This window comes from Melospiza georgiana, chromosome 13 (assembly GCF_028018845.1).
Source record: "Melospiza georgiana isolate bMelGeo1 chromosome 13, bMelGeo1.pri, whole genome shotgun sequence".
NCBI classification, from domain to species: domain Eukaryota; kingdom Metazoa; phylum Chordata; class Aves; order Passeriformes; family Passerellidae; genus Melospiza; species Melospiza georgiana.
In genome coordinates this window covers 11,427,010-11,447,459 of record NC_080442.1, presented here as the reverse complement: position 1 = coordinate 11,447,459, position 20,450 = coordinate 11,427,010, and the positions used below count along the sequence as shown (strand labels likewise).

Here is a 20,450-nt window from a genome sequence, read left to right as displayed (position 1 = left end):
TCATTCCTAGCTGCCTTCCCTCTCAAAAGGATGTTTATCTCTCCAGCTGAGGGTTTGAGTAATCAGTTGTCAAACCCCATGTGCTCTCTGTGGAGCAGCTGCCAGAGGAATCGGAAGGGCAGGAGTTGAGGAAGCAGAAAAATCAACAGGGGAAACGGCAAGGAATCCTTTAATCAAATGGCACTGCAGCACAATGGTCCTGTGGGAGCACCTACCAGGGGCAGGGGCTCCTGCTCTGTCCTACAAACACACAGCAGCCTGAGCAGACCCCTGGACTTTCACACCACACTGCTGGGCAGGAGTGAGGTTCCACCCGCACCGGAGCAGTGACAGTTCTGGGTTACTGCTCCCCAAGCTCGCGTGCTCCTTTATTTTACACATCCTCCATCTGAACCAAGGCAAGGGCTATGGTAGAAACAAAGGCACTTCACCTGTCAAATTACTTTAGGGATGAAAACAGTTTTCTGATACAGTATCTGGCCGTTCTTGTGATTTGCAATGTTTATCCTAAAAAGATCTTAATTTCAAATCACCCTCAAACATTAAAAAATTAGTTAACCTTGTTAACTTGTTAATGCAGTAAAATACCTTTTTAAAGATATTCTTATGGAGGAGTATTAATTCGCTTGGATTGGTAACATTTGTATTTATGAATCATTAGAATACGTTTTATTAGAATAATTATGTTCAAATTCTAAAGCTCAACTCTGTAGTCAAGGTCTACTCCATGGTTCAACTGTAGTTCAGCCATAGCAGGTTTTTTAACAACATATGTAATGTATCCAAGTAAAAGTCTGGTAATTTGAAATACATTTATAAATGAAGAACAGGAGAAAAGACTATATGCTGCTGCCTTGTAAAGAGAAGCACCACACCTTATAGCATGACATCTCCAGAACACCAGTACTTATATTTAAATTATTCAGGTTGTCTTTTTGGGAACATTGCAGCAATACTCAAATATTCCAGTCTTGAGTCTCCCAGCTGTCATTTTTTACTGGGTAAACCTGCTTGCAACTGGTAATGCAGTACAGATATAACAGCTAAAATGGCCAAAATGCATTTTAACCTGTTAATCATGGTAACACATAGGAAACTATTAAAAATAGAGTAACTGCTCAGACTTTCTAGATAAAGGAATTAGGAGAAGTCTCTAAAGGAAACCAGCTAAGAACCAGTGGTGATCACTCAGAGAAAGCAGACAGGTGAAAGCATCTTTTTAATTGACAATAATACAATTGGGGGCAATATCTGGTGTTAAATCTGGAAAGTAGGAATTGCTTTTCTCTTTTGTGGGCATATTTTACCCTTGATAGCAACAGAAGAGAGCTTTTATTTATAACAATGGAACAGAAGTGCCCACAGAGACTAAGTAAACCTTCCCTGAGCAGCATTATCACAGTGCCAGGCTCATCCTCTGGAAGGCTCAGGGTAGTGACAAAGTCCTACAAGGAGCAGCTAAATTAGAGCTGCTCTAATACACTGGTACAGGTGAAAGCTTGGTTGTCATCTATTTGCTGAAGGACTCCATGCGGAAAAGAGATGATGAGCCAGGTGCCCAGCAAAAATGGACTGCTGGTGTTTAAAAAGAGTAGAGTTATTCTCAGCCTTTGCCAGGTAGGAGTGGTAGCAGCTCTCTGGAGCTGTCAGCAGCAGAGGGCGGCGATCACGGTAACGGAGTCGCTCCAATGGGGCTCGTTTGTTACTGCAGGCCAGTTAGTTCCTGACACTGAGCTACCTGATCAGAGATGGATCACATTTGGTTCATTTTCAGCTCCAAAGAACTGCAAAGAAACGTCTGGCAGCCTGGAAAAGTTTTTAAATAATGGCCGCAGCCAGCACAACCAGTTTCACTCCAGGCTGTAGGATCAGTCAAAGTCTTCATTAGAGTCAGGCAGCTGCTGCTACTGTATAATCCAGAGAGACAAAGCTTCCCTGACAAAGGTAAGGGGGCAGCACTGCCTGACACACACTGCTTAACATCACAGAACTGCTGGCACCACTCCAGCCTTTTGCTGCCTACTTGCACAAATGTTGCAGAGGTTTTAGCTAAATAAATTGCTTTCTGCTATTTCTGCCAACAGGGTATATGTTAATTTGTGACTCCATATGCACCTTCTTTATTTCTCCAGTTAACATCCCTGTCACAGTCAAAAAAGAACTGTCATTAATTTCCAGACCATTCAGATCTGCACAGCACAAAATCAGGGTGAGCAAGAAGCTGTCTGTGATTCCTGGAATGTTACAGGATGAAACCAAAAAGCCATTCAGTGATGGTTTGGGTTTTTTGTTTTTTTTCCCCAAAGGGAGGGTGTTACTGCCTGTACCTGCATCTACTCTGCCTTCTATACCATGCTGTATACATCAGGTAGCAAGACTGCACTTTAATAATCACAAAGTGGAAGCTTGCTAGGATAATTAATCCCAGTCTCCCTCGTAGCTGAAGTGAGTAAACACTTAGATGCTTTTGTTAAATTCCAGCATGTGGCAACCAGATCCATATATTTCACATCATAGTCAAACCTGACAAACAAACTGAGTGAAAGGCATGATGTAATACAGCAATTAAAGAGTTCTAAAATGAGCCAGATGATACTCACAGCTGCAGCTCATTAATGAGGATAACAATGAATTAGAAATAGAGAATTTTTTACTCAAAGCAGCCAAATAACTCGCAACAACATAAAAATTAAGTTTATGTGAATCTAGCTCTGCAAAATGTGTGTAAGTCATAAGTAGTAAATATTCCTCACATGTTAGAGACTATACAAAGGAAAATAGCATTTCTACTCCAAGAAGCTGATAGTTGAAAAAATATTGTGGAACATGGGAAAAGTAATTCCCATGCTCAGAATTGTACCATGGCAGTTGTGCTGAGTGTGTCACATCTTGCTTTGAACTGTCCTGCAGATCTCCATGGCTTTGCTGAGTACCAAGACACTACTTACCCTGATGGACAGTACCAGAGACATTAAAGATCTGCATTTTGATAGGGTCAATATGGAAGTGGGAAAAATGAATCATGGAAGTACTTGTTTGAGTAGGATGGGGAGGTCAGTTTCCTAAACAAAAAGAAAGTGATTACAATGCTATTTCCTCATCTCATGGAGACTTTAAGACATTTAGCAGTTTTGCTTAGAACTGCCTGGTTCCCATTTCTAAATCACAGATCATAAAAAAAAACCTTATCTGTTTCATGATTCTGATTTGAAAAAGGGACAGAAAGGTTTTCCCATTTATCATCAGGGCAAATTAAACCCACTGCAGTTCACAGAAATCTATATGGACAATATTTGAGTAGGAATACGAAAAGAAACGAGAATGAACAGAGATTTCAGTGATGATTTGTACCTGCTGGGGAGTTCAGCACAGCATCCACAGCTCCTTTAGGAGGAAAAAAACCAGCATACATGGTCTTTCTAATGTTAATAGCACTTAAGCATGGCAACAATTTTCTCATATATCCTATTTCTCCTTTTCATCTCTTTTATGGTAGTTTTATTTTGTTTCCATTCTGACAGCACTAAGCAAGGGAAGCAAGTGAAGTGACAACCCCTCATTCAGTGAGATGCAAACAGTCCATAGATGGAGTCAGTGAATAGAGGTGCCTTGCTCCTTCCCTATCTTAGTGATCAGTGGTCATTTATTTTCCAGTTTTCACTGGAAATTTCAGCTCACAAAAACAGAGATTTTTCTTTAACTAAGTGGGCTGGAAGCAACCTGGAGAAGTCATCATGTGACTTTCTCCAAAGGCAGGATTGATTATCCTTAAAGGACATCTTGGAACAACTGCTGGATGGCAATGACAAACCACTGTAATGCAGTTTGACACACTGGCTTATAAACAAATGCTGAATCTGAATCTCCTTTCTCCCCTGCACATGCAAAACAGGAAAAAAAAAATCCTATATAACTTTGTAAGTAGTTGATAGGGCCAAAACATTTCATGGTGATTTTTAATGAAGTTGCTGTTTTTGCTACTTTCATCCAGATGTGCTGTGAAAACACCAAGGAAGTTACTGATCCCTGCAAACACCTCCAGTGCTTTGGATGAAATGTGTCCTTGTGTCACAGCTCTTAGGAACCTGAGATAATGCACAGAGGGGGTTGTCTTCCTCCATCCCACAATTTACAGCAACACAAGAACTCAGCATTCAGGCAGCACAAGGAGCTTCAAACAAATTGAGGAATCAGATCTCACTGGGTGGATTTATGCTGCCAAACTGCTGCAAATCCCCTTCAGTATGCATTGCATAATGGTTTCCTCTTGTAGCACAGTGTAAGAAAATTCAAGAGACATTGGAAGGAGCATGAAGTTACAGCTCCAAGCTTTATTCTTTCAGTTTTAGTTCTCTCATTTCTCTCCCAACAACCTTTAAAAGGAACCTTTAAAAGACTGGAGGGAAGAAGAAATCAGAGAGTTAGGAAAAAAACCCAAACCAACAAATCTTCAGGAAAAGATCCTAGATGCCATGACAACTACAGAAGGGAACCTTTGGCTCACTAATTCTCCTCTATTTTCCTTCCAAATAATGTTTATAGAAAAATTTCTGTCTTTTTCATTCTCTTTCCTCTGCATATTGTCACTGGGGTTTTGTTTGGCGTTTTATGTTTGTTTGGGGGTTTTATTTGTTTTGTTTTTTAACTGGGCTGATCTCATCATACAATGTAGTTATTAAGGAGAAAGGGCAAAATAATTTTATTCATGAGATGAGGAAAAGCTGCTTTGATGTGTTATTAACACAACTTTCAAAAGTTGCCTTGTTTTTTTATGAAATCAGGGCCTCATCAAAGGAAAGGGTTCTAAGCCCTCACCAACAGGTACCTAAAGAAATTCAGGTCATACTTTGGTGCATAATTTAGGGGATAGTAAAGTTATAAGATGTTAAAAACTGTAAGGGTGCAAGTCATCCCTGAATTTTACATAGCTAATATTTGAGATCCTGTACAGATCATTTATGCTCTGAGACTGTGGGGAAAAATTAGCATCTGGAGATACTCCAGACTGTGATCAAACACACCCACTGTAGGCATCTGTCTTTGCAAGAAAAGAACTGTTTTCTGCAAGTGCCTCTCCCTCTCTCTCCTCCCACCCTCAGTAGCAATTCAGAGACCTAAAAGACCAAGGAGAATGCCACACCTAAATTTCAGATGGTGAGAGTCTGTTGAGAGGAACCCTGATTCACTGCTCTGTTTTGAAATCTGGGAAACAATCTGGAGTCAGATGCACAGATACTGATGCCTGATGGATCCATTGTTCTCATGGTACAAGGAATACCTCAAGCAACAATCTGGCAAAACATCTAGAGACCCATTAATTCTGTGGTGACAGACTCACCTGATGATTTTATGGAAGAACTATAGGCAATCCCATTGTGCTGCTGATTATCACCAATTTCCAGAGTTGTAGTTATTACAGGTTTTGGCTTAAATTCCCGCTTAGGCCGACTGGATGCTACATTTATCCTGTAACACAGAGAAGAGCAGCAAGAGATTTACTCAGGAAGAAAGGAGGAAGAAATACTTACAGAATTTAAGCTCAGGTTAAGTGCTTTGCTGTTTGAAAGGTGAAGTAAAAAAATCTTCTGCTGGTTCTGGTTTTAGGCTTCTTTTGGTTGGTTTGTGTTTTGGTTTTATGGCATTGGGTTTGGTTTTTTGGTTGGTTGGTTTGTTTGGGGGGGGGAGTGTGTTTTTACTAAAAGCTGCTCAATTCTCATGCAATACTTGAATTTCAACAAGTCCCTAATTCATTTAATACTTTGGTCCTGCTGACAAAGGCATAAAGCTTAACAGCCTGAGTTTGAGAAGTGATGAGCACCCACAGCTGCCACTGAGTTCAGCACAAGTTGCAGGAATGAGCTCCCTGGAAATCTCAATGCAAATGACATATGGAGAAACACATCCAGGACAGAGGCCCAGGGACATAGCCCTTTTGTTAGGGAATACAAGAAAAAAACATTTAGCCAGCAAAACTGTCTAGTACCTCTAGCTGTGTGTGCTCCAGCTGAGAGCTCCTTGCCCCCCTGGCCCCTCCAGCTGGGATGGCACAGGGTGTCTGCAGACAGAGCTGTCCTCATGCCAGCGCTCCCCCACAGCCACCCTGACTCTGCCTATACCCACCCAAGCAGCTCTCCTGAGCCTGCCTACACCACAGTGACATCAGGTCTCTGGTGACCTGAGTGACACACCAGTGACAGCAGCATTTCTCCCTTTCCTTAGGCTGACACAAAGTACCTGGGCCCTTCATACGTGTGTTAAGCACAGCTCTGTTCCTGGCCAGCTGGCTGCTCCTAACTGTGCTGTACAATTTTGTTATAGCCCTTAATCTCAATAAAAACAGGCCAACTTTCAAGCAAATCTTCCAAAACACAACTCCAAGTATGCAAGTTGAAATAAACCTCTAAACAAAGGGAGGCTGTCCCCATTAACCACCACAGATGGGAGAGGCTCTGCACACACTCAGAGCTCCCTGGGCAGATCCTGTGTTACATTAAAGTCTCCCAGCACAGCAAGGAGCTGCCAGGTGGCAGGGGTTTAAAGCCATGGAGCTCAGTCTGGCACAAAGCACAGCAAATGTGCATCTGGGAGGTGGTGCTACAAGATCTGTTGCTTCAGACACTTTCCAACATTGTGAAGCTGCAGAAGAGGTTCAGCATTTTCTGAGGGGTTCTGTCTTACCGGTTTTGCAGCTTGCTCTGCAGGTCCTCCAAAATTTCTGTGGATTGTTTATGGTAATCTAGTGCTGCTTCTACAAACACAGCCAACTGGCTGACCTGTTCTACCTGAAAGACAGAGGAAAATGGTTGTAAGGGCTCTGCAGTATATTCAGCAGAAGGATAAACAAACAGATCATTTAAAACAGGCCTGGTATCTCAAAAGACCACAGTACCTTGTAGAGGTTATTGGAAAAGAGCACATGTGATTCCAGCAAAGAAACTGCCAGCTGGAAACTGAACAAAACTGAGGTGTAACTTCGAGTTCACTAACTCAGGGCTGGGTCCTTAAGTCATTTCCTTTCACAATGTGCAAATCCCTTCTGCTTTCAACTTCCAAGCCAGCTGTCTGTCAACACCCAAGCCCAAAACGTTAAAGAGGACATGACCCCTCAGCAGGTGAAAGTGGAGCTTTTCTGATCAATGCTGGAAGAAATTACACCGTGGCAGCTCTTATGACTCAGACCCATTAGTGTTTATTATCAATGTTTACAAAGTGCAGTTCTGAAATGATCTGGACTTACCTCACTAGATGGCAGCATTTATAAACTGATAAATGAAACATGATTTATCTACTTGGATTTAAAACATATTAGCCAATCATTCAAAAATATGAATGATGAGGAAAGGGAGAATGTGAAGGAGAAAGAAAAACCAAAATATTATTATTCATGAAGTAACAAATAATCTCATTCCCCTAACACAAGCTGAAAAGTTCAAGCTGTATGGGGTATGGAGCAGTAACAGATATTTGTCTTCTTCAAGACAACATTAAGAAGACAGACCCCAAGAAGTCTGACATCTTTCCATTCCATCATGATGTCTTCAGACATTGGATCATAAGAAAATATTTGAGTAAACTTTCTACAAATGTTTTATGGACCCATGGCAGTTTTGTGTTATACTTTGTCTGCTTTTACTCAGTTAAAAAGATCATTAAAAATTCTGCCAGGACTACAAGAGAGCCAAACACTGTCACACAGCACAAAGAAATGAAATGCACAGAATCAAACCAACAGCTGAGATAATCCCATCACAGTCAGAAGAGAGCAATATAAACAGCAGAGGACAACACACAAAGTGCCTGAGGTTTGGATGTGTGGTCAGAAAAAATGGATAAAGGACTGTCCAAACAACACAACTAAGAGCTAGGAGAAATATGGAGCTGTGGATTAGGAGAAGAGAAAGAGAGACAGGGAAAGAGCCAGAGAAACTTGAAGGACTAAAAGCTACTTAGGAAGATGAAGCTGGGACTGGCTGTGTGGGAATGGCAGGAAGATTGATCTGATAAGAAGTGAATGCAACAGTGTCAATGTGGGAGGTCTGGGGCTGGCTGTGCAAAAACCTGAGAAAGGTGGGGATCAGGATTGAGCCTGGGAAAGGCACCTGGCAAGGTGGCTGGGAACCAGAGCTCAGAGAACAGACTTCAGGGCAAGAAGACCAAGGGAGGGAGACACCTGGGGAACTGGAAAGGATCAGAAGGAGGTGATTGCAGTTAAGATCTCCACAAACACAGTGAGACCATTTGGGGTTAGACAACAAGGCTATAATGAGAAGTTTTGGGAGGACAGACAGACTGGGTCACCACAAGACTGGAAGGGGAAGAGCACAGAGTTTTCTTTAAACAGAAAGAATAGGAAATGTGTATAGAAAAAACTTCAGAGGGAACTACAGTTCATCCCCTTACCCTAGAATACATAACTCATCTGTTTTCTAGTGGCTGAGCTAAACCAGTTGAATTCCTGCACTCTTTTATCCTTAGTTTGGTGCTCTGACTAATGATAAACAGTACCTGAAACATTTGTCAGCTGCCCATGCAAGACAGAATTGCTAAACACACATCCTCTGCAACCAGGCAACTGGTAGAGCCTACAGTGGGACAGAGCTGAAATTGTTGATAAGAGCATGTTCCAGCTTTTGCTGCCCTCGTTAACTTACACTGGTAAAACAGCAAGAGGCTTAACTGCCTTCCACTAAACACTTCTGTAACAAATGTGTCCCACTCACAAACAGTTCAGGAGCTACAGGCTGCTTTGTAACTGGGTGTGCATAGAGAGAGAAGTTGCTTGCAGTTAAATCTTCCCACTTCACAGCTCCTCACTGTTGCAGTTTGCTCACAGACGACAGCACACTTTTTACTTTGTGGCTTTCTGTGATGCTGCATAGGCCCAAATAGGTCCAGCTCTCTTTTCCTACAATTCCATGATTATGCAGGAGAAAGCACATCCCACTATTCCTCTGTGTGTGGACAGAAGAGAGGATTATCCTGAATGGCCACAGCTGCTCCTTATTTAGACATAATTTTATGATGGACTTGGACTCTGAGCCAAAGTCCACATATCTGAGCCCAAGCCACAGATTCACTCTATGGACTTTGCAGAGCCAAAGAGTAATAGTAATGATTTTCTGAGGTAAAATCATTCAGAGACTCCACATCAGCAGGGAAGTTTTGACTATAAGTGAGCTAAAATTCAGAAACCTTAGAGATACATGCCCTTGCTTATATTTTCAGCTGCAGGTCTTGACTACACCAATTTCCCAACCTTCACCCTCTCACTGACCAAACTGCATTTTACTCTCAGCTAGTCCTACTTGGCTACTCTGTGGCCATCTTGTCTAAGTCACTGTATCTCCAGAAGAAATGCTTGAGTTCTCCCATCCTCTGATGTGCATTATGTTCTTCTCTGACAAGGGATTTAAAATAGGGAAGAGGCAGAATTTCTGTTTTCAGACCTTACCTCCTGTGAAGGATGGGACTGGCTTTAACCAATCCCACACATTTGCCCCTCCAGGATGTACTGCAGCAAACAAAGATGCAGCACAGACTTACATCATTTTCTAAGAAATTGAACATGCTTCTTTCAGCCAGCTCCTTTGACTCTTCAAATTTTTCTACAGCTTGTTTAACTTCTTCATCAGGTATCTTTCCAAAACGCTTCTTTTTATAATCATAATCCAAGCGGCGCCCTTCCAGTTTCTTCAAGTGATGCTAAAAGAGACACAACATTTCTGAGAAGGACCAAATGGGACATGCCCAAACAAACACACTGTGATCTCAGGAAATATCAGTGATGGATGCAAATATATGCAGACTTGAGGAAATACAAGGCTCAGAGACTTGTGCAGTCCCTCCCTATGACCCAAGGCAGCACCAGCACAAAAATGAATGAAATTTTAAATAGAGCCCTTCAGCAGCACTTGAGGTACTGGCAGCCTTGATTTGCCTATTTTAGACACCCATTTCATGGACTTCACTAAATGTGCCACAGTACAGATTCTCTGAGCTGTGGAGAGAAGCAGGATCCAACTTAAATATTTGTGCATTAACATATTCTACATATAATTCAATTTTACATTTTGAATTATCTTCAATACGACAACTAAAAGTTAAGGGGTTATATTCCCCTCATAAAGCAGTGCTCCAAAAAATCTTGTATTCTGCCTGTCCTTGTTATGTATCAACTTGACACTTCTATCTGATAAAACTACACAAGATTTTCTGTTGCCAAAAATCCTGGGACTGACAGACTCACAGAATGGAGTCAAAGTGACAGTACAAAATGCTCATTAAAGCTAACATCAAACAATTTCTTTTCATCAGTTCAGAAGAACACAACTGAAAACAGCTATGCTTCAAAGGAGACAGCTACAGACATTACTGCTATCTTTCTGCTAAGCTTTCCACATTCATTTATGTGTAAACAAATAAAATAACTTCCATTTCAGCATTTCATCAGGGTTTTAACTTGCCTATTACCCAAATCCATTGGAATCAACAGACTCAGACAAAGACTGCCTGGATTTCTTGAATTGTCACATTGCAAATAAAAACACTGAAAAACTCAACTCTAAAGGTTAAAAATGTGTTCCTTAGTATCCTGTATTTTTTCCTATAGTGGCATATGGCACTTCAACATTTTATGACACTATTCAGATCATTCTGTGTTTGCCCTGAAAAGCCTTTTTAACAGTTATATTCATTCTCCATTATAAACAGCTTTAGGCTGACAGAGATGGTAAGATAGGATAATCACTAGCAGTAAATCACAGCACACTCACATGTTCATAAGCATTAATAAAAATGTTCATTAAAATAAAACAGAAGAAAAATAAAGAACATAATTCTCTTCACTCTGCTTGTACTGACTGTACAAGCAAAACAGCAAATTGAGTAAGTTAGACAAGGGAGAGATAGTCCAGCATTCATCCTAAGCAGATTTTGTCACTATTTTGCTTGACAGAAAATCTATTACGACAAAATTTATTTACCTTATTGTTTTCAAGAAAAATATCTCAGGAAACTAGGGTTGATTTGACTCTGATTATTGCTAAGGGAAGCTCTACCATGGAAAACTTACCCCAATCTCTTTTAAGTCTTTATCCTGCAATAACTGTAGAGGATCAATAAAATTTTGTTTGACATTAATATCAAGAGAGTCCTTCACTTCTGCCATTTGCTTCATGCTCTCACCAGCATCCAGTAGTGCCAGGCCTGTGGTAAAGAATAGGCTCTTACACCTCAAGATATGTAAAAGCAGAACATTTGTCTTTTAAAACAGCCATTTCAAATAGATATCTTTGTATCTGCTGCAGTCCCTTGAAGAGTAAAAAAGAAAATAATGCAAGTCATGCTTGTTCTCTATACAAAACTGGAACTAGTTCTGTTCTAGTTCTGTTCTGGAACTAGTTTTGTTCTGAATTACATTTTGGGTTATTTTTTTCCCCAACAGATATCAGAGGAAAAAAGAAAAATTTCTCCCTACTGTACACAAGTTATTACTAAAACAATCATCCAGTGTTACTGTTTATTTCTTTCTACAATAATTTTTTCTTTAGTTTACTTCTCAAATCGAGTAGAGCCATTTTTATATAAAAGTTAAAAGAAATAAACTGTATTTTAGATTTGAGAATCACTCTAAATTATTTAGGTTTGGTGACTTAGAAACTAAAATGCTTAATAACAGGATGATCAGCCAGCATCAGTAACAGTGTTATCAAACCCACCTGCAACAGAGGCAAATGTGCAGGAGCATTCTGCTTCTGAGCTGTGTCAACCATCCCCTGACCCTGCACTTAGCTTTCCCTCTTACCTGCAGTGGCCACCTACACAGGTTATGTCAGTGAGTAACACTTTGCAAAGGACTTTATCTGAAATCTTGGCAGAGGAGATGCACAACTCACCAAACATAGACTCATCGCCCAGCTCTCTGCCATACCGTATCATGCAGTCTCCCAGGAGTCCCTCTGTCTGGGGGTAGCCTGTGGCTTTAACTTGTCCTCTGATCTTTGACATAGTGTTCAGCATTCCCAGCTTGGCCCTGTATGCTAAGAGGGACATAAAAAAAATAAATAAAAGTGATAAAACCAGTTTTAAAACTCATCTATTTAAAGGAATAAATTATTTCACAAGCAAAGTCACCAAGCTCAGACTGGTGATTTTTTGTTGTCAGTACCTCATAGTCCAAAGTTGAAAAAATATTCCATTCAACAATATGGGTCATATGAAACTAGTTTTTATTCCCAACTAAAAAAGCATCATTTCTCCAGGCAAATATTTACTGACACTCACATTCCTTTGACTAGTCCTGGTTGTGAGCTCCTTGATTAGAAATACTGCAGACAGCAAATGCAGGACACAATCACAGCCAAAGCCAACTTCCTCTCCTTCTTGCCTAGAAGAACTTTGCAGAACTCCACACAGAAACCTCACAATAATGGCCTAATTAGCTTTTATTTACCTAAAATATTTTCCAAGTAATAAAACAATGTTCATGAGAACCCAACATCTATTGTTCCTATCCTACCTGGATTTGGCTGAAGGTACTCCGTGGATTTGGACAGAAGCTCTGTTACAGCTTTATTAGTAATATCAATTTTCTGAAAAAGAAAAGTAAGTCTACTATGAACATTAAAAATACATAAAAAGACAAGAGCAATTAAAAAAAATCCACATAACAATTGTAAAAGCAGAAACTGGCACTAACATTGTTTAATTTGCAACACAACTCATCCGTGGATAGCAAACATATCAATTTCATGTAAACTTCTGAACGTGGATTTAAACCAAAAGATATGTTATTTTACCAGGAGAAAATCTGGCCCAAGTAGTCAGATTGTTATCATTGATTTTATCAGATGCAAAGGCTTTGTGATATTTACAAAGTCTCACTAACAGCACAGACTTCTCTAAACTCCCACACAGCCAGAGGAAGGCTCTGATGAAGAGGAATTTCTGTTCACTGTCGAGAGGTGTCAGTGGAACCTGATCTCTGCTCAGCCTTTGTGGGTGTCTCCTCTCCCTTGGCTGAGCTGACAAGGCTCAAGGACAAATTTGCATTTATCCTCTATTCTTTCTGTTTGGAAGCACATTATAGGGTTTCCTCCCCCAGGTAAATCTACAATACCATTCAAGCACTTGAAACATGAAATATTTTTGATTCTGCAGTAGCTTAATATTAAAAAACAGAATGTGACTTTTCTTACCCTTTCCATCTCTTGGAATTCCTCATCTAGCTTTGTTCCTTCTGCTCCACTTATTTTTTCACTGAATAGCTGTAAAAAGATAAATTTAATACACAAAAAAAGGTATTGCTATTAAATTACAGAATAAATATCTCTGAGAGTTACAGGAGCTGACTCCAGATCAGAAATAGCCAGCATCCATTTGAGGTAACTGTGCAGGACAAAAGTAAATAGTCTTGGAAATGAAGCCCTCCCTTCAAGAGAGACAAAGGTACTTGACACCAATTTAGAACAAGCAAACAAAAAAATGCTTTCTCATGCTTGAAGAGCTTGTACTCTACAGGCATCTCCACACTGCAGATTTCAGCACAGGGACCAGTCTGACTGCAGGTAAATCCACAGTAACCTTTTCAAGTGTGTCTCTGCAGCTTTGTACTTCTGAGTGCCTTCTGTGTGCCAGCAGGTTCAGGGATTAACTCCCATTGCTGCTGCTGGAGTTGTGTGCAATTCTGTGGAAGGAACAGAGTTGTGAAAATGCTTCACTGTGAGACTGAGAACCTTTAGACCAAAATAAAAATGCCAGGTGTTCTTCAAAAACTCAAAGCACCAGTTTCAGACTGATTTCAATAAACCTTCTGAAAAGGCTAAAAGTTACCAACTTTGGTGTGAGAACTCCAGGCTGCTGGACCTGACTGTGGTCCTCACTGAGTAAATCATGGCCAGGAATAAGGCACTGAGCAGAACTCAGCCATCTGCTGCTTGCAGTGCACGGTACCTGCACTGTGACAACATGAAAAGAAAGCCAGATCCTCACCCAGTGTGAAACAGCCTTTGAAAGCATCCCTCCATTAGACAGTGATTTAACACATATTCAACGTTAAATTCATTCAAAAATACCTAACAGTTCCCTGTTTTAATTGGCTTTTATCACTGAAACTGTCACAGTGTAATGAGAAATCCAAGCCTAGCTCACTGACTGCTGCTGGTCCCCAAACCTGTCCTCAATAAAGTGTTTTGTTTGTCCTCAGCACCTTCTAAAAGGGAATTCACTGAATTAGAAGGGCCCTGGGGACTTGCATAACCTGAAAATGGGTCAGGGCTCTGAGCAGTGCAATGGTTCCCTGTTCTTAGCCACTGTGCATGGCACAGGTGAGGGGGGAGGACACTGCCCTGCCAAAAACCAGCAAGGAGCTGATGAAGCAGAGCTGGGAGCTCAGCAGTGGCTGACCTTGCATCAATATCACTGCTACCACACAGAGAACAGTCCTGCTTAAGGGAAAATGCGAGTTCAAAGACAGACGTACAGCTAATTATTCCTACTGGCTTTAGAGCAGCACTCACAACCTCCATGTTTAATATGCCAAGCAGCACACACACTTGTCAGGATCATTTCTCTTCCAGAGCACTGACAGAACAAGCACAAAAGCAGATAAAACAGATGGAAAAGCCCAAATACCAGTGAGCTCCTGTGGGTCATCATCTTGCTGCTGTAAGACATGACAGCAGAGAAGTGACCTGAGGTCACACGAGGAGCAGGACACTGCCCTGGTCTCTGCAGGAATGTCTGAGCAGGCCTTGAGCAGACACAGAAAGGTACATGACAAGGCTGCATGAAAAGCAGGAATTCCTGTCAGGAGTTCTGCAGCTCCTCCACAATAACAGTTTCTGTCTCCTGTCTGTGCACTGTTAATTCCAAAAATAATCAATGCCATTTTCCACAGCCTCACACATGTCTTCTTTCTCCAGCAGACAAGGAAGAGATCTGTGGTTTCCCAAAACCCTTTCCAAAGGCTGAGTGCAGTGGGGGAATTACCCTTCTCAGGCTTAAGCTGCAAAACCCACATTCAGTAGCCCACAGCTGTCCCACTACAGATAATCCATTTATATGATGGTGAAAAATAAACTGAATGAAGTAATGTGATTGACTGTGAAAGTGTAATCAACAATAAAATTCTAAATCTATTTTACAGTGACTTGTGGACACAACTCCTCAGAGCCAGCCAGGGGATCTGCAGACACTGTTTCATACAGACTCTGAAGACAACCTAACACACACCTACACCTGGGGAAAAAGTCCTGATGATAAGAAAAACAATTCTGTTAAAAAGCTTTCCCAGTTCTATGCAAACATTAATGATACTGCAATTTGTAGCCCAAGGACACACTTCTTCAATGGTATTTACCCTGAGCTCTAATAGCCTTTGAAAAACAATGCTCCATAAAAAATGATTCCTTAAAGTCTGTAAGCCATCTGAGATACCAGCAGTAAGAACTGGTAAAAAGTTCTGATGGCTATAATTAAATTTTACATCTCTCCAGTTTATTTCATACTGGTATAATTTGGAATAGCTGTACTAGTCTTGCATTTAGGAACAAAAAAGCTTTTGTTCTGATCATACTGAATTTAGGAGTTGTAAAACTAGCATCACCCTTCTGACAATTAAAAGTCACAGGATATCCAATTAATTATTGAAAATGGATGCACAAAGGAGACTGCTGCTGAGTTTTAGTTCCCTGACTATTTGCTGAGCATCATTTACATGTTTTATATCAAGCTGCAAAATGCTTTGAACATAAACAGAGGATGCCCAGCTGAGGGGCTGTGTGGTTAGGTAGCAATATGTGTCAGGCTTTATGAGCCACCTCACCAAAGACAGAACTGCTGCCATCACAGGAGGAATGTACTCTGAGGGAGCTTGGAATTTCTTCTACAGGAAGAATCCTTCACCTCCAAATTCAGAACCTGGGCAACATTTGACTGGTCAGGGCCACAATTCATGTCTGTGAAAAAAAGCAGTTCCCAGCAGGGGCCAGCAGCCCTTTGCTGTTCCACTGCAGGTCAGAAGCCAAAGCCTTCCATTAGTCCTGTTTCTGGTGAAGGCTCCCTCCAGATCTAGCCTTCCTCTGGATCAAAACCCACACCCAGAGAACAGCTCTGCAATAGGAAAAACTACTTTATCTTCAAGTGTCTGTTCAACTTCCTCCATCACAGTTATATTAGAGTTAGTGAGAGAAAGAAAAAAGCAACAAAGCTTTATTATGAATATGAAAATACTTTCAAATCAGCCATTTGTATTATCACCTCTCATTTGAAGTTACACATGATAGCAAAGTACTTTCAATGGTAAAACTTGCATGCTCTGTATAAGACCTTCTTGCCTGAAGAAACATTGCAGATTGTACACAAAAGCTCCTTGCTTGTTACTTCTTGCTAGATCCTACTGCTCTTTTTAAAATTGAAAAATTAAATATGACGTTGTATTATAAAAAAATCTGAAAGTCTCTGGTGGGCTTATGTAGAATTTTACATGAAAAAAAGTGCAACAAAACAAACAGGCTCTGAAAGAAACCCCTCCAGATATTATGATTTCTATTTTAGTTCTGTATATCCAGCTACAAATCAAAATGCAACTTGCAATTTTGTTACAGTCTGAAAAGACTAAATATTTATCTGCTAAGGCATTTATATTCCAAGAAATTATCTGAGAAAAAGATTTTTCTATAAATCTAATATTGGGATTTTTTTCTCATGATAATTCTTTGTTATTCTATTTTTTTCAGATAATATAATTTTCTTTTGGTGTGTTTTGTTATGATGAAGCATTGCCTCAACCCTGGTGATGTTAAAATCCTGGAGAAGGCCTTGAGTAATCTGATCTAGGGGAAGATATCCCTGTCCATGGCAGGGGGTTTTGGGACTGGATGATCTTTCAGGTCCATTCCAGCCTCTTACCACTCTGCAATTTCATGAACACAGCACATGAGCTGTCTACACTTTAAAGTAAAATCTACAGCTCACCAAAACTCTAAACTAAAAACATCTCAAGATTTAAATAAAAATAGTGAAAAATTATGTCAAAAATATTAAGATTTTTCTCTATTGCACAGGAATAATATATTTCTCCATTGTTATATGGATTATAACAAACAAGCTTCAGAAAAATGCCATATTTTACTGATTTTTTGTACATCATATCCACTGAATTACACTAGTTTTTCATATTTCACTATAGAAGGTTACTGAATATAAGAAGCTGCCAAAAATATCCCAGATCAACAGAGAGCTGATAGAAGTCTCAAAACAATTACCCTATTTTTTTTAATATATCCACTGGTTATTTTATAATACAAGACAATGGGACTCTTGCCAGCCAATACTTGCACACGTGCTCTGACCTTCTGTTTCACTTGCTTTGCCCTTCTTTTGCAACACTCCAACCACGATTGAACCATCCCAGCTCTTCTGTTGTTATTCAGCTACTGCTGAAAGAAGTGGCTTGCCAGAAAACCTCTCCTGCACATACCTGGCCAGGAAATCAGCCCATGCTATTTAAAGGTTGAATGAAAGGTATCAGATTCTATTAAAGGCTTAAGAGCTTTTAATGACTCTTTACAAAGTTACAGCATTTATTTTGTTCTGAAGGACTGGCTGCTGAAATTATCTGTTGAAACTTTAATGGGATAGAAAATTCCTACATTTGTCATAAATATGCACGCTGTCAAACCCATGAGGCAAAACCTAGATTTTTTTTTATTCTGACAAAAAAGTCAAGGCTATGAAAAGATTTTAAATTTATTTCCTCCTCTCTCTAAAAAGGAAGCAAGAAATCAACTGGGAAAATGAATAGATTCATCCCAAAGTTAACACAGGGAGAGCCAGGAAATAATGTAACTGTATGGCTACATTTCCCATAGAAACAGAACTGGGCCAAACTGCAAAAATGCATTAAGTACATCTTAAATACAGTACTTAGTACAAAATACTACATTCCAGTATGGTTAACACACAAGAGTTACGCTTCTCTTAATAAATCATTAAAAGTTCCAGCAATTTCCCTGCAGCCATGTAAGTGTTTGATTTGGTTTAATGCAATGTGACAATGCTAACAGCTTTCTCAAGGATCTTATTTAAGCCTGTAATAAACAAAGGGAAGAATAAGGTGGCTGGCAGGGCAAAGTCAAATCTCTTCGCAGTATTCAAATCCTGAGGGGAGGGAGAGATTTTCTTCTTTGTCCTCTTCCAGAATGCACTAGCAGATTAGACACCAAGATTTCAGCCTCTTTTCTAGATCAAAAGTAGTTTAACCTCAAATATCTGTAATTCCCTGTTTGTTGCTTTCAAGTTCTATTACAATGTTATGCATATTACATGTTTTTCTTCTTTCTTCTTTCCTGATTTTTGTATTTCATATAAATTGCAAACCCCAACACTCAGAAAAAAAAAAAAAAAAAAGAAGGTTACCACTAGTTCATGTACCACAGACCACCAAGAACTTGACCTAAAACACAGTTTAAGGTTTTGCATCTTAGTAAACATATAAATGAATACACACTGGCAGAGCCAGCTGCACAAAGCTTGCCACCACGATAGAAAAATATTCCTTAAAAAAAAGAATAAAATATTCTTCTTTACCAACTAGGTGAACGGGCAGCTACTAGGAACCCCTGTGATTGATTTCTAGAGGTTTTCTACAGGTCTGGATGCTCAGAAGAAAAAGCAGTGTCCCAAGCTGAGGAACTAAGCTAAGGTGCACATTTTCAAATTCAGATCTAAACAAAAGACTAAAGAAACACAGTACTTGTCTCTTGGGTACAAAATCATCTGCAAATGAAAATGGTAATATATACCTGAATAGATATTGTCTCCTAAAATACCCCTCCAACAATAAAGGAAAAACCAAAGTGTTACACCATCAAAGTGTACTGGTACTTGGACCTCTTTTAATTACACTGACATAGCTCATTCTATCCTAATGCTTTGGAGAAAATACAAATCCCTCATTTTAGAGGTTAAGCACTCAAGGATGGCAGGAACTCTGGAGTCACCTCACTACGTTGTGTTTTCAAAGGAAACAAAAATTCTCTTGCTCTGATGTACTTTAAAGAAATAAGATTTATTCCACCCTCCAAAATAAATAGAGGGTCTACTACAAAGTGCAGATGTTTCAGTCACACAAATACAGAGCACTCTGGCTTACCCCCAGCAAATCATTGCAGTTCATCCTCAGTAGGTGCTGAAGTGCTTTTCTGGATGGAGCCCTGAGTGCTCAGCACCTCAGTGTCAAGCTCAGAGGGTCATCACCTTCACAAAAAGCATTTTGTAACTTTTTCTTCCACTAAACTTTCAGCTAACAGTGGCACAGATTTCCACAAAGCGTTTGGTAAAATGGTAGAAAAGATTTCTGACAGCAGCAGCAGGAACTGGGGTTTTTTTTGAAAAATTAATCAAGCAGCTGAATTGGGTTCTACTGCTATTTAATCAAAATTATGGTGTGCAAGAAGCTGTGCCCTAGAAGTCAAATACTTGTTATTGCTCCCATGGCAGCATAAGTGCTATAAAATATCTCTGAATTTAACAATGCATGTACACAGGTATTTGAGAAAATGCAGCTTTCTCTTTTGGTAATGGTTCATACATAATTATAAAACATAATAACATTTTGGAATTTATGTGAGACATGAACACATTAAAAATTATAATCACATTGAGGATACAAAATTCAAGCAGCATTCTGTCAGTACCCATGGCAGAGTACACTTCTAGAGTAATTAATGGAAACAAAGCAGTACTGCATAAAATTGGATGATTCACCTATAACTCATTACCTACAACAAGCAGCTGAACCAGAACTCCAGAAAACTACATACATGGCTAGAGGAATTCACATCCTTATGTTTCACTGAAGATGTCTATTCTCAGATATTTGAAGTAGAAACATAAAGAACATGTAGGACATGCTTGTACTTCAAAGACACCTCATGACTATGCTCACACTATCAACTTCCTTAGAGATTTCTGATGGACCCAATGGAAAATCTTGTCCCTGCAGCCAACAAAATTAAAATACCACAAATATCAATCTCAAGGGTCTGTTTCCCAAGAAGGAAAACATACTTCTACCAAGAGATCTGTGAATCATACAAAGTTAAAAAAATGCATGAGTACTGCCACAGTGTTTATATTCACAAAGAACATTCCTGTCTCACTGATATTGATGAACCCAGTATTTCATTACTTGTAACTTCTCAGGCAAACAGCAGCAACAAGAAGATTATTTTTAGGAAGAAGGTGCACTGAGTTACACAAGAATATGCCCCCTAGAGAGGAATAGAAGAGAAAGGTGTTTGTGAAGCAGCTTGCCTGGGAAGGGGATCCAAGGGTGCCCCCAAACACCTCTTTCCCACATGGAAATGTTCTGGGAGCTGCCAGGGGAACACAAACTCAGAACTGAGCACATCACTGTTGAAAGGCCCCTATGCCAAGCATTATTATCA

At 39.9% G+C, this 20,450-nt stretch overlaps 1 protein-coding gene across 3 annotated transcripts in view; it reads right to left on the bottom strand.

The window, feature by feature from the left end:
* The window catches only part of SH3GL3 (SH3 domain containing GRB2 like 3, endophilin A3), a 57,293-nt gene that overhangs the window by 1,030 nt on the left and 35,813 nt on the right, over positions 1–20,450 (bottom strand). For all 3 annotated transcript variants that reach the window (XM_058033736.1, XM_058033738.1, XM_058033737.1), the window contains 7 exons: positions 13,197–13,265; positions 12,518–12,590; positions 11,895–12,038; positions 11,072–11,205; positions 9,544–9,702; positions 6,679–6,782; positions 5,339–5,466 (listed from right to left, as the gene is read on the bottom strand). In XM_058033736.1, the coding sequence (XP_057889719.1) occupies positions 5,339–5,466; positions 6,679–6,782; positions 9,544–9,702; positions 11,072–11,205; positions 11,895–12,038; positions 12,518–12,590; positions 13,197–13,205 (751 nt within the window). In that variant the 5' untranslated portion in view covers positions 13,206–13,265. The remainder of the gene's footprint in view (positions 1–5,338; positions 5,467–6,678; positions 6,783–9,543; positions 9,703–11,071; positions 11,206–11,894; positions 12,039–12,517; positions 12,591–13,196; positions 13,266–20,450) is intronic.